General features: G+C 35.8%; 1 protein-coding gene across 16 annotated transcripts in view; it reads left to right on the top strand.

Annotated features, from left to right (window-relative positions):
* The window catches only part of SLC44A5 (solute carrier family 44 member 5), a 514,237-nt gene that overhangs the window by 440,529 nt on the left and 57,237 nt on the right, over nucleotides 1-16,471 (top strand). For all 16 annotated transcript variants that reach the window (XR_008548013.2, XM_054684405.2, XM_054684403.2 and 13 more), the window contains one exon: nucleotides 782-866. Coding sequence is in view for 15 of the 16 variants with exons in the window: in XM_054684405.2 (XP_054540380.1) it covers nucleotides 782-866 (85 nt within the window). In the remaining variant the exon portion in view is untranslated. The remainder of the gene's footprint in view (nucleotides 1-781; nucleotides 867-16,471) is intronic.

The following is a 16,471-nucleotide window of genomic DNA, read 5'->3' on the forward strand; positions in this document are numbered from 1 at the left end:
TTGGAGAAGTTAGAAATATTCAGCTAAAATTAGAAAGCATTTCCTAATTGACCTGATATACGTTACTCTCTGTGGTCCTATGGTCTAGCTATCAAATTAAGTTTATAATTCTTAAAAAATAAGGGTAATGTGTTTGAGCCCATTGTCTTCATAGAAAATCAAGTCCTTAGTTTTCATGAAGTTTGAGATCACTTGATACTTCTATTAAGCTCTGAGATTATCAGACAGAACTTAGGGTAAGTCTTTATTACATATTGCCTCTGCAGTTGCTATTGTTTGCCTTTATAATGTCACATGAAATCATAAAGAACTAGTAAATTTGAATTGGGCATTATAGTTTCATTCCTTTGAATTTTTTAATGGTTTTCACCTATGCATAACCCAAAAGTATTACATCATATTATTTACTGGAAATGTATTAGGTCTGCTATGAAGTCATTTAGTTTTGAACCCTAGAAAAAGTGACTTCTAGCCAACTGAGCTTTTATAATGTGCCCTCTAATTCACATTTTAATAAATGTCATTTTCTAAGTGCATTACCTCATGTTTTGGCTACAACCCAGCTGAATCCTGAGAGAATAAGAGAAATGTGCTTTCTGACTGGTTCATCCATATTTTATTTTACTTTTCATTAAGAAATTACTCTTTGAAGAAAATCAATAATCTTCTGTGACTGAGGGGAGAGGTTAGTGTGTTGCAGTGGTGCATTCTAATATCTCAAATCAAACTGCCTTTAGCTGGCTTTTGCTGATAGCATATTTGTCCTTTCTTGTTCCTGCAGCCTGGGTACATGGGGACCCCAGAAGAGCAGCCTATCCTACAGACAGCCAGGGCCACTTTTGTGGCCAGAAGGGCACTCCCAATGAGTGAGTATGGCCACCTTTGCTTTGTGTGATTTTACTGTCTAAACTGGAACCTAGATATCACTTTTGCAGTAATCCAACTAGAATTCTTAAGAAGATTTAAATTCATAAAGGAAGCCTTCCCTCCCCTTTTTCTAACAGATAGCTATAAGCAGTTGGGAAGTTTTATATTATATGTCTTAGGACATGATGTCAGTGTTATGCAGCATTTTATTAGAATGCATGAAGACTCTAGTTATAAAAATATAATTATAATGAATAGATTGGACCAATGATTTTATCAGAAGCTATATTTTAAAATGCCTTATAAATGGGCTATTAGAAGACTGAGGTATGAGTAGCTGCTACAAAGCTAGACAGTCCAATTGTTAAGATTATTTTTGTCACAGTGTCTACTGATAAATCATTCCACCTTTCGAAGTAAGGGGCACACCCAGAAAGTCTTCAATGTTTGGTATCCTTTTCCAAGCAACCTGGCTGCTGTGGGCAATGTCCCTGGGTAGCTGAAACAAACAAGGAAGAATGTTCCATCAAATTTCTTTCTAATGGTAATCATAACAGAAATTTTCATTTCTGAAAGCACATTGTCTATTTTTCTAATCTAAGAAAATAAACCACACACACAAGCAGCCCCCCATAAATCTCACATTTTTAGAAAACCTTCCCTCTTCTCTCACTGGTCCATTTCTCTGTGGAAACCTGGGGTGGTTGCTGGATCTTTTGGTTCTTCAAAACCAATCCAGTTTCTATAAAAGCTGGCTCTAGATGGTTAAAAAAAAAAAAACCCAAAGCAACCACACCCCTGACTTCCAAGAACAACAACAAAAAACATAGCTGAGGACACTTCAGTTATGTTGTCTATGCTGCCCACTTGTAATTATGTAGCATATTATTCCAAGAGATATACAGATTTTAAGAATAGATGCTCAGTAATTTTAAAAATTGACAACAAAAAAGTCCAAAATCAGATGAATTCACACCTAAATTTTACCAGATATTCAAAGAATTGGTACCGATCCTACTAAAACTATTCCGAAAGTTAGAGAAAGAAGGGCTCCTCCTATATCATTCTAGGAAGCCCGTATCACCCTAATATTAAAACCAGGAAAGAACATAACAAAAATGAAAGCTACAGACCAATATCCTTAATGAACATAGATGCAAAAATTCTTAACAAAATATTAGCTAACTGAATCCAACAGGACATCAATAGGATAATACATCAGGATCAAGTGAGTTTCATACCAGGGATGTAGGGATGGTTTAACATACGCAAGTTAATAAATGTGATACATCACATACACAGAATTAAAAACAAAAATTGTGTGATCAATCTCAATAGATGCAGAAAAAGCATTTGATAAAATCTAGCATTGCTTTCTGATGAGAGCCCTCAACAAAAAGGAATAGAAGGGACTTACCTCAAAGTAATAAAAGGCATCTGTAACAAACCCACAGCCAACATCATACTAAATGGGGAAAAGTTGAAAGCATTCCCCCTGAGAACTGGAAAAAGACAAGGATGTCTACATGCAACACTTCTATTCAACATAGCACTGGAAGTCCTAGTCAGAGCAATCAGACAAAAAAAGAAATAAAGGGCAAGTTGGAAAAGAGGAAGTCAAACTGTCACTGTTTGCTGATGATATGATCACATAGCTAGAAAACTAAAGACTCATCCAAATGGCTCCTAGACCCGATAAATGAATTCACTAAAGGCTCGGGTTACAAAATCAATGTACACAAATTAGTAGCACTGCTCTCCATCAACAATGACCAAGCTGAGAATCAAATCAAGAACTCAATCCCTTTTACAACATCTGCAAAAAATGAAATAAAATACCTAGGAACACACTTAACCAACAAGGTGAAAGATCTCTACAAAGAAAACTACAAAACACTGCTGAAAGAAATCCTAGATGACACAGAGAAATGGAAACCCATCCTATGCTCATGGATGGATAGAATTAATATTGTGAAAATGACCATACTGCCAAAAGCAATCTGCAAATTCAGTGCAATTCTCATCCACCAGGATTCCTCACAGAACTAGAAAAAACAATCCTAAAATTCATATGGAATAAAAAAAGAGCCCACATAGCCAAAGCAAGACTAAGCAGGAACAAATCTGGAGACATCTCATTACCTGACTTCAAACTGTACTTTAAGGCCATAGTCACCAAAACAGCATGGTACTGGTATAAAAATAGGCACATAGACCAATGGAGAAGAATAGAGAACCCAGAAGTAAAGCCAAATACTTAACACCCAACTGATCTTTGACAAAGCATACAAAAACATAAATTGGGGAAAGGAAATCCTGTTTAATAAATGGTGCTGGGAAAACTGGCAAGCCACATGTAGAATAATGAAACTGGATCCTCATCTCTCACTTAATACAAAAATCAACTCAAGATGGATCAAAGACTTAAATCTAGGACCTGAAACCATAAAACTTCTAGAAGAAAACATTGGAAAAACTCTTCTGGACATTGATTTAGGCAAAGAATTCATGACTAAGATCCAAAAGCAAAGCAACAAAAACAAAACTAAAAAAATTAAATAAAAAAAAAGAAAAGCAAACTGGTCATGATACAATATCTATCTTGTGAGAAATAAAATATTACAAGTCTAAAAAAAAAAAGAAATGGGACCAAATTAAACTAAAAAGCTTCTGCTCAGCAAAATAAATAAGCAGAGTAAATAGACAACTCAAAGAGTGGGAGAAAGTATTTGCAAACTATGCATCTGACAAAGGACTAGTGTCCATAATCTACAAGTAACTCAAACAAATCAGCAAGAAAAATACAAACAATCCCATCAAAAGTGGGCTAAGGACATGAATAGACATTTCTCTACAGAAGATATACAAATAGCCAACAAACATATGAAAAAATGCCCAACACACTAATCATCAGGGAAATGCAAATTAAAACCATAATGAGATTCCACCTTACTACTGCAAGAATGGCCATAATTAAAAGTCAAAAAACAATAGATGTTGGCATGTATGTGGTGAAAAGGGAACATTTTTACATAGCTGGTGGGAATGTAAATTAGTACAACCAGTATGGAAAACAGTATGGGGTTTCCTTAAAAACTAAAGGTAGGTCTACCATTTGATTCAGCAATCCCATTACTGGGTATCTACCCAAAGGAAAGGAAGTCATTATGTAAAAAAGACACAGGCACACACATGTTTACAGCATCACAGTTCACAATTGCAAGGACATGGAACCAACGTAAGTGCCCCTCAGCCAACAAGTGGATAAAGAAAATGTTGTATATACACACCATGGAATACTACTCAGCCATAAAAAGGAATGAAATAATGCCTTTTGTAGCAACTTGAATGGAGCTGGAAGCCATTATTCTAAGTGAAGTAACTCAGGAATAGAAAGCCAAATACTGTGTGTTCTTACTTATAAGTGAGAGCTAAGCTATGAGGACACACACACACACACACACACACACACACAAAACATGCAGAGTGATATAATGGACTTAGGGGACTCGAGGGTGGGGAGACTATGAGGAGGTGAGGGATAAAAGAAAACACATTGCATATAGTATATACTGCTCAAGAGATGGGTGCACTAAAATCTCAGAATTCACCACCAAAGAATTCATCCATGGAACCAAAAATCATCTGTACCCAAAAAACTATTAACATTTTTAAAAATAATTTTTAAATGTAAATAAGAAAAGAAAAAAGACAGATTCAGAAAATGGTTAACAAAATTCATGAAGTAGAATTATCACAATCAAGAAAACCCAGAAATTTAAGGAGAGGGGCAAATTCCTAATCACGTCAGGGTAAATTTATAGGGGACTAGTTGACTCCTCATCGCCTGTTAGAGATGACTGGGCTAAATTTTGATCCAGGGAGGTAATTATTTTAACTTCAGTAACTCAGAAAATTCTAGACATTGCCCACAAAACCTTTGCAACCTTCACACTATGAAGGACAAAGAGAGCACCAAGTGGTAAAAGAAACCATACAAATCTCTCAATCTCTAGTTCTTTAAGACAGTTTATTTTTAAAAGGGCATTTGTAACAATAAGTTTTCCAGACATAAGCCAATGATCCACTTATGTCAAACAAAAAGATGACAGCACAAATTTCAGTACATAATGATCTTTCAAAGATAATCTTCGCTTAACACAAACATGTTCATTAAAGTATTATAAAAAATAATAATATATTGGAAACTACACAGATACTCAACAATATGTGAATGATAGTAAATTATGGCCCATCAATTTAATGAAATAGAATGGAACCACTGAAAATCATGTATATATGTTCAACAGTTGATTCTGTTGATTTTCCCTTACAGTTTCTGGGGTCTGGGTTATCATTGCCTTCCTCACCCTGAAAATAACATTCTCCAATATTTCTCTAGTATTTTGATGGCTTCCTTCTTATATTTAAATTTCTAATCCCCTAGAAATTTATTTTTGTATATAGACTGAAGTGGAAATCAAACTATTTTCCCAAATTGCTGAGTTAATTATTTCAGAATCGTTTGTTGAATAATATACCCATTTCCTCTCTGATTTCTAAAAAAATTCCTAAATAATAAATTTATGTATTTGTTTCTGAATCCTGTAATCTGCTCTAATGTGCATTTTTAAGTCTCATGATTGTTTTAATTCTTATGATAAATGTGTATTAATTAAAAATTTTAATAAGTTACTCTAAATTATATTTGGACTTTCAGTAGTAAAATATTTACAAAAATGCAAGATTTTAGTCAATATTAAAAGTTTTTTAAGCATAAGTTTTATTGTATAAAATGGTGTATTAGTCCATTTTCACACTGGTGATAAAGACATACCTGAGACTGGGTAATATGTAAAGAAAAAGGGGCTTAATGGACTCACAGTTCCACGTGGTTGGGGAGGCCTCACAATCATGGCAGAAGGCAAAAGGCACGTCTTACACGGTGGCAGACAAGACAGAATGAGAACCAAGTGAAAGGGGTTTCCCCTTATGAAACCATCAGATCTTGTGAGACTTATTCACTAACAGAACTGCATGGGATAAATGCCCCCACCATTCAATTATCTCCCACGGGTTCCCTCCCACAACATGTGGGAATTATGGGAGCTATAATTCAAGATGAGATTTAGGTGGGGATACAGCCAAACCATATCAAATGGTATCAAGGGAAAATATTGGAGTAAATATATCATAATAGTAACATTATTATAACAATGTGAAACTATTATAAAGCCAGACAGAAAGAAATAAATCCTATTAAAAATATAAATTTTGAATGTGATAAAGATGGATTTCAAGTCAGTAGCAGAAAGATGATTATTAAATAAATAGTATTGAATTAACTGAAATACCATTCATAAAAATAAAATAAAATTGGATGTTTATCTCATATCTTATACCAAAATAAACACTAAAGCATTGATGATTTTGTATATAAAATATAAAACCATAGAAGTAACAGAAGAAAATGCAAGGGTATATTTATAGAATTATGGGGTTAAGAAAACTTTTCTAAAGATAACATCAAAAGCAGAAAATAGAAATTTTGAAGAATTTCAACACATAAATACACCTTAACTCATTGGAAACAAAGTTGAAAGATAAATGGAAATCTAGGAAAAACAAATATTTTCAACATATATATCTGACCAAATGTATCAACACCTTTTTTATATGAGCTATTCTTCAAAATCAAAAAGAAAAATAGATCATCCTATATGAAAGTAGGTAAAAGTCATAAACAGGAAATAATATAATGGCCAATAATGATTGAAATATAGTTCAACTACAGTTAAAAAAGGAATTGCAAATGAATTAAAATATTATTTTTGTCTTATAGGTTGTCAAGTAAATTTTAAAATATTAAAATTTCCGGTGTTGGCCAGAGTGAGGAGAAAAAATCACCTCATTTTCTACTGACAGTAGTGTAATATGATATTTATCAGATTTTATAAAATATTTATCAAACATATAGGTTCTTTTTGATTCAGTAGTTTTCATCCTAGAAACTCATCTAGTGGAAATTTGCATAGATTTCCTAATGTTATAGTCACTATGTAATAGTAATAATAAAATGGAAACAACCTAAATGTTTCTCAATAGGAATTGATTAAATGAATTACGGTATAGTCAATTATAAAATACCATTTAATCATTAATTATTGGGTAGAGATATATTTATTGGCAAGGAAATGTGCCCAAGATATATTGTTAATTCAAGAAATGAAGTTATTAAAATAGCATGTGTAGTATAATTTCATCTTGTTGGTATGTTTGTACCCTTGTATACTCTATATTCACATATATGAAAACATATGCAAGAAAAAAGTCTGAATGGATATACATATGCTTACAGTAATTATTTTCAATTATGGGATTATATTTTTATTTTTATTCTCATATTTCTGAGCCCCTATTATATCCCAGACAGTTTTCTAAAGGCTGAGGTTATAGTAAAAACAAATGAACAAGCTACCTGCCCTCATGAAGCCTACATTTAAGTTAAAGGGAGATTCTCAATAAAAATGTAAATAACAAGATAGCTTCAAATAGTGATCAATGCTATGAAGAAAAAAAGCAAAGCAGATGGCCTAACGGAGAATGACTGGTGTGCAATGGGAGGTAGTTACCTTGTGGTTACGGGGTTAGGGAAGCACTCTCATGAGGAGGTGACTTCTGAACTGAGATGTGAAGACCAGGAAGACACCAGCCTTTCAAAAGCCCTGGGAAGAGCACTCAAGCCAGAGGCAATAAGTGCAAAGGTCCTGAGGCATGAGTGACCCTATGATACACCAGGACTAGCACTAGAAGGAAGCCAAGAGGCCAAAACGTAGCCAATAAAGAGGGTGGTGGAATGAGGAGCTGTCTGAGAAACAGGTAGAAGTCATATTTTCTGTGTCCTATGGACTCTGATAAAGTATTTGGATTATTTATAAGTGCAGAGAAGGACATAGAAAGGTGTTCCAACAAGAGTGACCCAATCCATTTTACATTTTAAAAATAACATTCTTGCTGCTTCCTTATACCTTCTTGAGCTGTTTCAATGGTTCACAATAAGCATGTATGCAGAAAAATATTAAGCTTTTTTTTCATTTAAAAATTAGGCCAGCTAAGGTGGCTCATGCCTGTAATCCTAGCCCTTTGGGAAGCCGAGGCAAGCCAATCACTTGAGCCCAGAAGTTCAAGACTGGCCTGGGCAACATGGTGGAAGCCTGTCCCTACCAAAAAATAAAAACAAAAATAAAAAAATTAAAAATAATTAGCTGAGCATGATGGAGTGCCTGTAGTCCCAGCTATCAGGAGGCTGAGATGGGAGGATGGCTTGAGCCCAGGAGGTGGAGGTTGCAGTGAACTGAGATTGCACCACTGCACTCCAGCCTGGGCAACAGAGCCAGACCTTGTTTGAATTTAAAAAAATAAAAATAAAAATAAATATAATGGCAGATATTCTTATAGAATCATGACAGAAAATTAAGTATTTTTATTTTCTTGTATGTTTATGTGCATTGCAAGTTTCTACCAAAAATGTGTATCACTTTTATATTCCCACCGAATTTTCCAAAATTAAATAATTTAAAAAAGAAGTAAATATGCTGAGACAATAGACTGTCTTCATAATTAAAGCCCCTTTAAAAGAAAAAAAAAACCAGATAAACATTTTCTCAAAAGAATATGTACCCTGGAGTCAAATTCTGACTTTACCTCCTTATAGCATTGACCCATGGCATGGAACACAACCTATCTCAGTCTTTATTTCCTGATAATGAAGCAAAAATTAAATGAGAGAACAGTCATGTAGGAGAAGCATGCATTGGCCTTCTAAAAGCACTTTCATGTTGTTGAGGTCCTCCAATGGGCCAGTCACTATGCAATATACTAGAGCAAATAAGGCACAGATTTCTTCTTCAAGAGTCTCTTGGTCTTCAGAGATAAAGTCAAGAAAGCTATGGATTCGATCTATTGTGTTCAGCGCAGTGTGCTATTTTAAGTCTAAAATATAGTGCTGACAATCTCATCTGAAGCAGCCACACTCACCTTCACCATTCCTCTTCCTAGTCTCTGGCACAAGATCTTGATTTACTGTCTTAGATACTTATCACTGCCTGAATTTATCCTGGTTATTAATTGGTTAGCTTCGTTTATCTTCCCGGGCTGGGCCTAAAGTGCTTTGAGATCAGGGCCATTCTCTGTCTTTTTCACTGTCATATCTTCAGAACCTACAGCATTGTCTGGCATTACAATATGTGCTCAGTAAATTCATTGTTAAATGAATGAGAAAAAAGGGGTAACACAGATAAGAATGATTTGCTCCCAAAGTGGAGGTCAGCTTAAAGATCTGATCAGGTCCTCAACAACACTGCTAAGTGAGTCTGACTATTATTACTATTATTTGGAAATATAGAAAACTAAAATTCAGAAAGTTTAAAATACTTGTTAAGGTTCAACTGTCTATTAAATGGCAAAGGTAGCACATTCTAACCCTAAGTCTTATGCTGTTTAGGTTACACACAGACAGTTGCAGTGAACTTGGCTTTCCATTTTACTTGTTTAACCCAGGCCTAAAAATCTTAAACATAGCATAGCTTGTAAAAGTATCATTACATGTTTTAAACACCACAAATAAATGTGTGTGTGTGTGTGTGTGTGTGTGTGTGTGTGTGTATTTCTATGCCAAAATGAAATGCATCTATGTTAGGATGTGTAAGAAATTTAGGCAGCTCTAAAATTGGGAAACTTACCTGTTAGACTTTAACAATTGTCATGATGTATTTAAGCAATCCTTTGATTCCCAACTCTGGAAGACCTTCCTTAATAACCGAGCCTAAAGTCCATGTTTAGAGGTGGTGTGATATTTGAGATGTGGCTTTTGGCCTTTTGTGCTTTATCTAACCGAAAAGACTCTAGGAGAAACACCAGGGGTTTTTACAGTGTCAAAAGAGATGAAACAGCGACTTCAAAGGAAAACGGAGTGCTTTGTTGTTGTGTGTAACTTTCTCTGCCTCTTGAGCTCTGGGAAAGTTGCTCATGACACTTAGGTACGGACCTTTTCTTTGAGATTTCCACAAAAAAGAGAACGTGATTGATTTTTGATGCCACCTACTGGCTACTACAAAAACTTCAGCTTGTAAAGGTTGTGCTGAAATTACTTTGAACATTGTCTGATGTAGCACCATTACCAAGACTGAAATACCTGGCCCCATGAGGTTAAGATAAGGAAACAAGAAAGATTAAGAGGACAATGCTCTTCTATTTAAGATTTTTTAAAACTGATATGTAATATGTAATATTTGTACCCATCTATGGGGTGCATGTGATATTTTGTTACATGCGTAAAATGTGTAATATTCAAGTCAGGGTATTTAGTGTATTCATCACCCAAGTATTTATCATTTCTATGTGTTAAGAACATTTCAAGTCCCATCTCCTAGCTGCTTTGAAATGTACAGTACATTGTTGCTACCTATAGTCACCTTTCCATGCTATGGAACATTAAAATGTATTCCTTCTATCTAATTCTATGTTTGTACCCATTAACCATTAACCCATTAACCAGCCTCTCTTCACTCCCCAGCCCCTGCCCCAGTTGCATATGCTTTCAGTTTGCTAGTATTCTGTTGAGAATTTTTGCATCTATGTTTATCAGGGATATTGCCCCGTAGTGTTTGTTTGTTTGTTTGTTTGTTTGTTTTTATGTCCTTGTCTGGTTTTGGTATCAAAGTAATGCTGGCCTCACAGAATGACTTATAAAGAATTATCTCCTCTCCAATTTTCTGGGATAGTTTGAAGAGAAGTGATTTTAATTCTTCTCTGTAAGTTTGGTAAAATTCAGCAGTGAAACCATCTGGTCCTGAACTTTTCTTTGTTTGGAAACTTTGTATCACTGATCCAATCTCATTATCTGTTATTGGTCTGTTTGGTTTTTCTGTTTCTTGATTCAACCTTGGTAGGTTGTATGTGTCCATGAATTTATCCATTTTTCTAGTTTGTTGGTGTACAGTTTTTCATAACAGTCTCTGATAGCGTTTTTCATTTCTGTGGTATCAGTTGTAATGTCTCCTCTTTTATTTTTGATTTTATTTATTTGGGTCTTCTCTCTTTTTTTCTTGGTTAGCCTAGCTAGCAGTTTATCAGTTTTATTTTTTTCAATAAAAACTTTGTTTTGTTAATTGTTTCCATTGTTTTTTAATCTCTATTTTGTTCTCTTCTCATTTTTATTTATTTACTTCTACTAATTTTGTGTTGGTTTGTTCTTGCTTTTCTAGTCCCTTGAGGTGCATTGTTAGATTGTCTTCGTACTTTTATGATGTAGGTCATTACTGCCATAAATTTTCCTCTTAGCACTGCTTTCTCTCTATTCCATCGGTTTTGATACGTTGTGTTTTGGTTTTCATTTGTTTGAAAAAATTTTTAAATTTCCTCCTAATTTCTTTCTTGACCTAACGGTCATTCAGAAGCATGTTATTTAATTTCCCTGTATTTATAGTTTCCCAAGCTCTTCTCATTATTGATTTCTAATTGTATTCTATTGTGGTCTAAGAAGAAACTTGATATGATTTTAATTTTTCATAATCACACAAGTTGGCCTTGAGTGGCAGCTGCAAACAGAATAATCTTTCTCAGGGAACTTGTAAACGTGTGGTGGCCCTGCCACTGGGCACATGGGGATCAATGCCAATGGCTTGCACTTTGGCCTTGGTGAGAGCAGCCAGCAGCAGCACATGGCTGCAGGTAGGGGATGTCAATGGGGCTCCAGGGATGTGGAGACACAAGGGTTGTTGAGCCCTAGGACAGGATGCGGTACAGTAGGTTCCAGGCTCTGAAAATGGTGCCTTGCTATTCCTTTTTTTTTTTTTTAAATACTTTAAGTGATGGGATACATGTGCAGAACATGCAGGTTTGTTACATAGGTATACACGTGCCATGGTGGTTTGCTGTACCTATTAACCTGTCATCTACACTAGGTATTTCTCCTAATGCTATCCCTCCCCTAAGCCCCCACCCCCCAACAGGCCCCAGTGTGTGATGTTCCCCTCCCTGTGTCCATGTGTGCTCATTGTTCAACTCCCACTTATGAGTGAGAACATGCTATGTTTGGTTTTCTGTTCTTGTTTTAGTTTGCTGAGAATGATGGTTTCCAGCTTCATCCATGTCCACACAAAGGACATGAGCTCATCCTTTTTTATGGCTGCATAGTAGTAGTCCATGGTGTATATGTACTACATTTTCTTTATCCAGTCTATCACTGATGGGCATTTGGGTGGGTTCCAAGTCTTTGTTACTGTGAACAGTGCTGCAATAAACATACGTGTGCATGTGTCTTTATAGTAGAATGATTTATAATCCTTTGGGTATATACCCAGTAATGGGATTGCTGGGTCAAATGGTATTTCTAGTTCTAGATCCTTGAGGAATCACCACACTGCCTTCCACAAGGGTTGAACTAATTTACACTCCTACCAACAGTGTAAAAGCATTCCTATTTCTCCACATCCTCTCCAGCATCTGTTGTTTCCTGACTTTTTAATGACCATCATTCTAACTGGCATGAGATGGTATCTCATTGTGGTTTTGATTTTATTTGTCTAATGACCAGTGATGATGAACTTTTTTTCATATGCTTGTTGGCTGCATAAATGTCTTCTTCTAAGAAGTGTCTGTTCATATCCTTCAGCCACTTTTTGATGGTGTTGTTTGTTTTTATCTTGTAAATTTGTTTAAGTTATTTGTAGATTCTGGATATTAGCCATTTGTCAGATGGGTAGATTGCAAAAACTTTCTCCCATTCTGTCGGTTGCTTGTTCACTCTGATGTTAATTTCTTTTGCTGTGCCAAAGTTCTTTAGTTTAATTAGACCCCATTTGTCAATTTTGGCTTTTGTTGCCATTGCTTTCATGTTTTAGTCATGAAGTCCTTGCCTATGCCTATGTCCTAAATGGTATTGCCTAAGTTTTTGTCTAGGGTTTTTTATGGTTTAAGGTCTTATTTTTAAGTCGTTAATCCATATTGAGTTAATTTTTGTATAAGGTAAAGAAGGGATCCAGTTTCAGCTTTCTGCATATGGCTAGCCAGTTTTCCCAACACCATTTATTAAATTGGGAATTCTTTCCAGATTGCTTGTTTTTGTCAGGTTTGTCAAAGATCAGGTGGTTGTAGATATGTGACGTTATTTCTGAGGCCTTTGTTCTGTTCCATTGGTCTATATATCTGTTTTGGTACTAGTACCATGCTGTTTTTATTACTGTAGCCTTGTAGTATAGTTTGAAGTCAGGTAGTGTGATGCCTCCAGCTTTGTTCTTTTGGCTTAGGATTGTCTTGGCAATGCGGGCTCTTTTTTGGTTCCATATGAACTTTAAAGTAGTTTTTTCCAATTCTGTGAAGAAAGTCAGTGGTAGCTTGATGGGGATAGCATTGAATCTATAAATTACTTTGGGAAATATGGCATTTTCACAATATTGTTTCTTCCTATCCATAAGCATGAAATATTTTTCCATTTGTTTATGTCCTCTCTTATTTCCTTGAACAGTGGTTTGTAGTTCTCCTCGAAGAGATGCTTCACATCCCTTGTAAGTTGGATTCCTAGGTATTTTATTCTCTTTGTAGCAATTGTGAATGGGAGTTCACTGATGGTTTTGCTCTCTATTTGTTCTTGGTGTATAGGAATGCTTGTGCTTTTTGCACATTGATTTTGTATCCTGAGACTTTGCTGAAGTTGTTTATCAGCTTAAGAAGATTTGGGGCTGAGATGATGGGGTTTTCTAAATATACAATCATGTCATCTGCAAACAGAGACAATTTGACTTCCTCTTTTCATACTTGAATACCCATTGTTTATTTCTCTTTCTTGATTGCCCTGGCCAGAACTTCTAATACTGTGAAGGAGTGGTGAGAGAGGGCATCCTTGTGTTGTGCCGGTTTTCAAAGGGATTGTTTCCAGTTTTTGCCCTTTCAGTATGATACTGGCTGTGGGTTTGTCATGAATAGCTCTTATTTTGAGATACGTTCCATCAATACCTAGTTTAAAGAGAATTTTTAGCATGAAGGGCTGTTGAATTTTGTCGAAAGCCTTTTCTTCATCTATTGAGATAATCATGTGGTTTTTGGTCATTGGTTGTTTATGCGATGGATTACATTTATTGTTTTGCATCCCTGGGATGAAGCTGACTTGATCGTGGTGGATAAGCTTTTTGATGTGCTGCAGGACTCAGTTTGCCAGTATTTTATTGAGGATTTTCACATCCATGTTCATCAGGGATATTGGCCTGAAATTTCTGTTGTTGTGTCTCTGCCAGGTTTTGGCATTAGGATGATGCTGGCCTCATAAAATGATTTAGGGAGGATTCCCTCTTTTTCTGTTGTTTGAAATAGTTTCAAAAGGAGTGGTACCAGTTCTTCTTTGTACCTCTGGTGGAATTTGGCTGTGAATCCATCTGGTCCTGGACTTTTCTTAGTTGGTAGGCTATTAATTGCTGCCTCAATTTCAGAACTTTTTACTGGTCTATTCCAGGATTCAACTTCTCCCTGGTTTAGTCTTGGGAGGGTGTATGTGTCCAGGAAGTTGTCCATTTCTTCTAGATTTTCTAGTTTCTTTGAGTAGAGGTGTTTACAGTATTCTCTGGTGGTAGTTTGCATTTCTGTGGGATCGGTGGTGATATCCCCTTTATCATTTTTTATTGGGTCTATTTGATTCTTCTCTCTTTTCTTCTTTATTACTCTCGCTAGCTGACTATTTTGTTCATCATTTCAGAAAACCAGATCCTGGATTCATTGATTTTTTGAAGAGTTTTTTGTGTCTCTGTGTCCTTCCGTTCTGCTCTGATCTTAGTAATTTCTTGCTTTCTGCTAGCTTTTGAATTTGTTTGCTCTTGCTTCTCTAGTTCTTTTAAATGTGATGTTAGTGTCGATTTTAGATCTTTCCTGCTTTATCTTGTGGGCATTTGGTGCTATAAATGTCCCTCTACAGACTGCTTTAAATGTGTCCCAGAGATTCTGGTATGGTGTGTCTTTGTTCTCATTGGTTTCAAAGAACATCTTTATTTCTGCCTTCATTTCAATATTTACCCAGTAGTCATTCAGGAGCAGGTTGTCTACTTTCCATGTACTTCTGCAGTTTTGAGTGAGTTTCTTAGTCCTGAGTTCTAATTTGATTGCACTGTGGTCTGAGAGACTGTTTGTTATGATTTCTGTTCTTTTGCATTTGCTGAGGAGTGTTTTACTTCCAGTTATGTGGTCAATTTTAGAATAAGTGTAATGTGGTGCTGAGAAGAATGTATATTCTGCTGATATGGAGTGGAGAGTTTTGTAGATGTCTATTAGGTCTGCTTGTTGCAGAGCTGAGTTCAGGTCCCGGATATCCTTGTTAACATTCTGTCTCATTGATCTGTCTACTATTGACAGTGGGGTGTTAAAGTCTCCCACTATTATTGTGTGGGAGTCTAAGCCTCTTTGTAGATCTCTAATAACTTGTTTTATAATCTGGGTGTTCCTGTATTGGGTGCATATATATTTAGGATGGTTACTGCTTCTTGTTGCATTGACCCCTTTACCAGTATGTAATGCCCTTCTTTGTCTCTTTTGATCTTTGTTCGTTTAAAGTCTGTTTTATCAGAGACTAGGATTGCAACCCCTGCTTTTTTGCTTTCCATTTGCTTAGTAAATATTCCTCCATCCCTTTATTTTGAGCCTATGTGTGTCTTTGCATGTGAAATGGGTCTCCTGAATATAGCACACCAATGGGTGTTGACTTTTTATCCAATTTGCCAGTCTGTCTTTTAATTGGGGCAGTTAGCCCATTTACATTTAAGGTTAATATTGTTATATGTGAATTTAATCCTGCCATTATGATGCCAGCTGGTTATTTTCCCCTTTAGTTGATGTCATTTCTTCATAGCGTCAATGGTCGTTACAATTTCATATGTTTTTGCAGTGGATGGTACCAGTTAATCCTTTCCATGTTTAGTGCTTCCTTCAGGAGCTCTTGTAAGGCAGACCTGATGGTGACAAAGTCTTTCAGCATTTGCTTGTCTGTAAAGCATTTTATTTCTCCTTCACTTATGAAGCTTAGTTTGGCTGGATATGAAATTCTGGGTTGAAAATTCTTTTCTTTAAGAATGTTGAATATTGGCCCCCATTCTCTTCTGGCCTGTAGGGTTTCTGCTAAGAGATCTGCTGTTTGTCTGATGGGCTTCCCATTGTGGGTAACCTGACCTTTCTCTCTGGCTGCCCTTAATATTTTTTCCTTTATTTCAACCTTGGTGAATCTGATGATTATGTGTCTTGTGGTTGCTCTTCTCAAGGAATATCTTTGTGGTGTTTTCTGTATTTCCTGAATTTGAATATTGGCCTGCCTTGCTAGACTGGGGAAGTTCTCCTGGCTGATATCCCAAAGAGTGTTTTCCAACTTGGTTCCATTCTCCCTGTCACTTTCAGGTACACCAGTCAAACATATATTTGGTCTTTTCACATAGTCCCATATTTCTTGGAGGCTTTGTTCATTTCTCTTCACTCTTTTTTCTCTAATCTTGTCTTCTCGCTTTATTTCATTGAGTTGATCTTCAATCTCTGACATTCTTTCTTCCACTTGATCGATTCTGCTATTGATACT

The sequence above is a fragment of the Pan troglodytes genome, chromosome 1 (genome assembly GCF_028858775.2).
Source record: "Pan troglodytes isolate AG18354 chromosome 1, NHGRI_mPanTro3-v2.0_pri, whole genome shotgun sequence".
NCBI classification, from domain to species: domain Eukaryota; kingdom Metazoa; phylum Chordata; class Mammalia; order Primates; family Hominidae; genus Pan; species Pan troglodytes.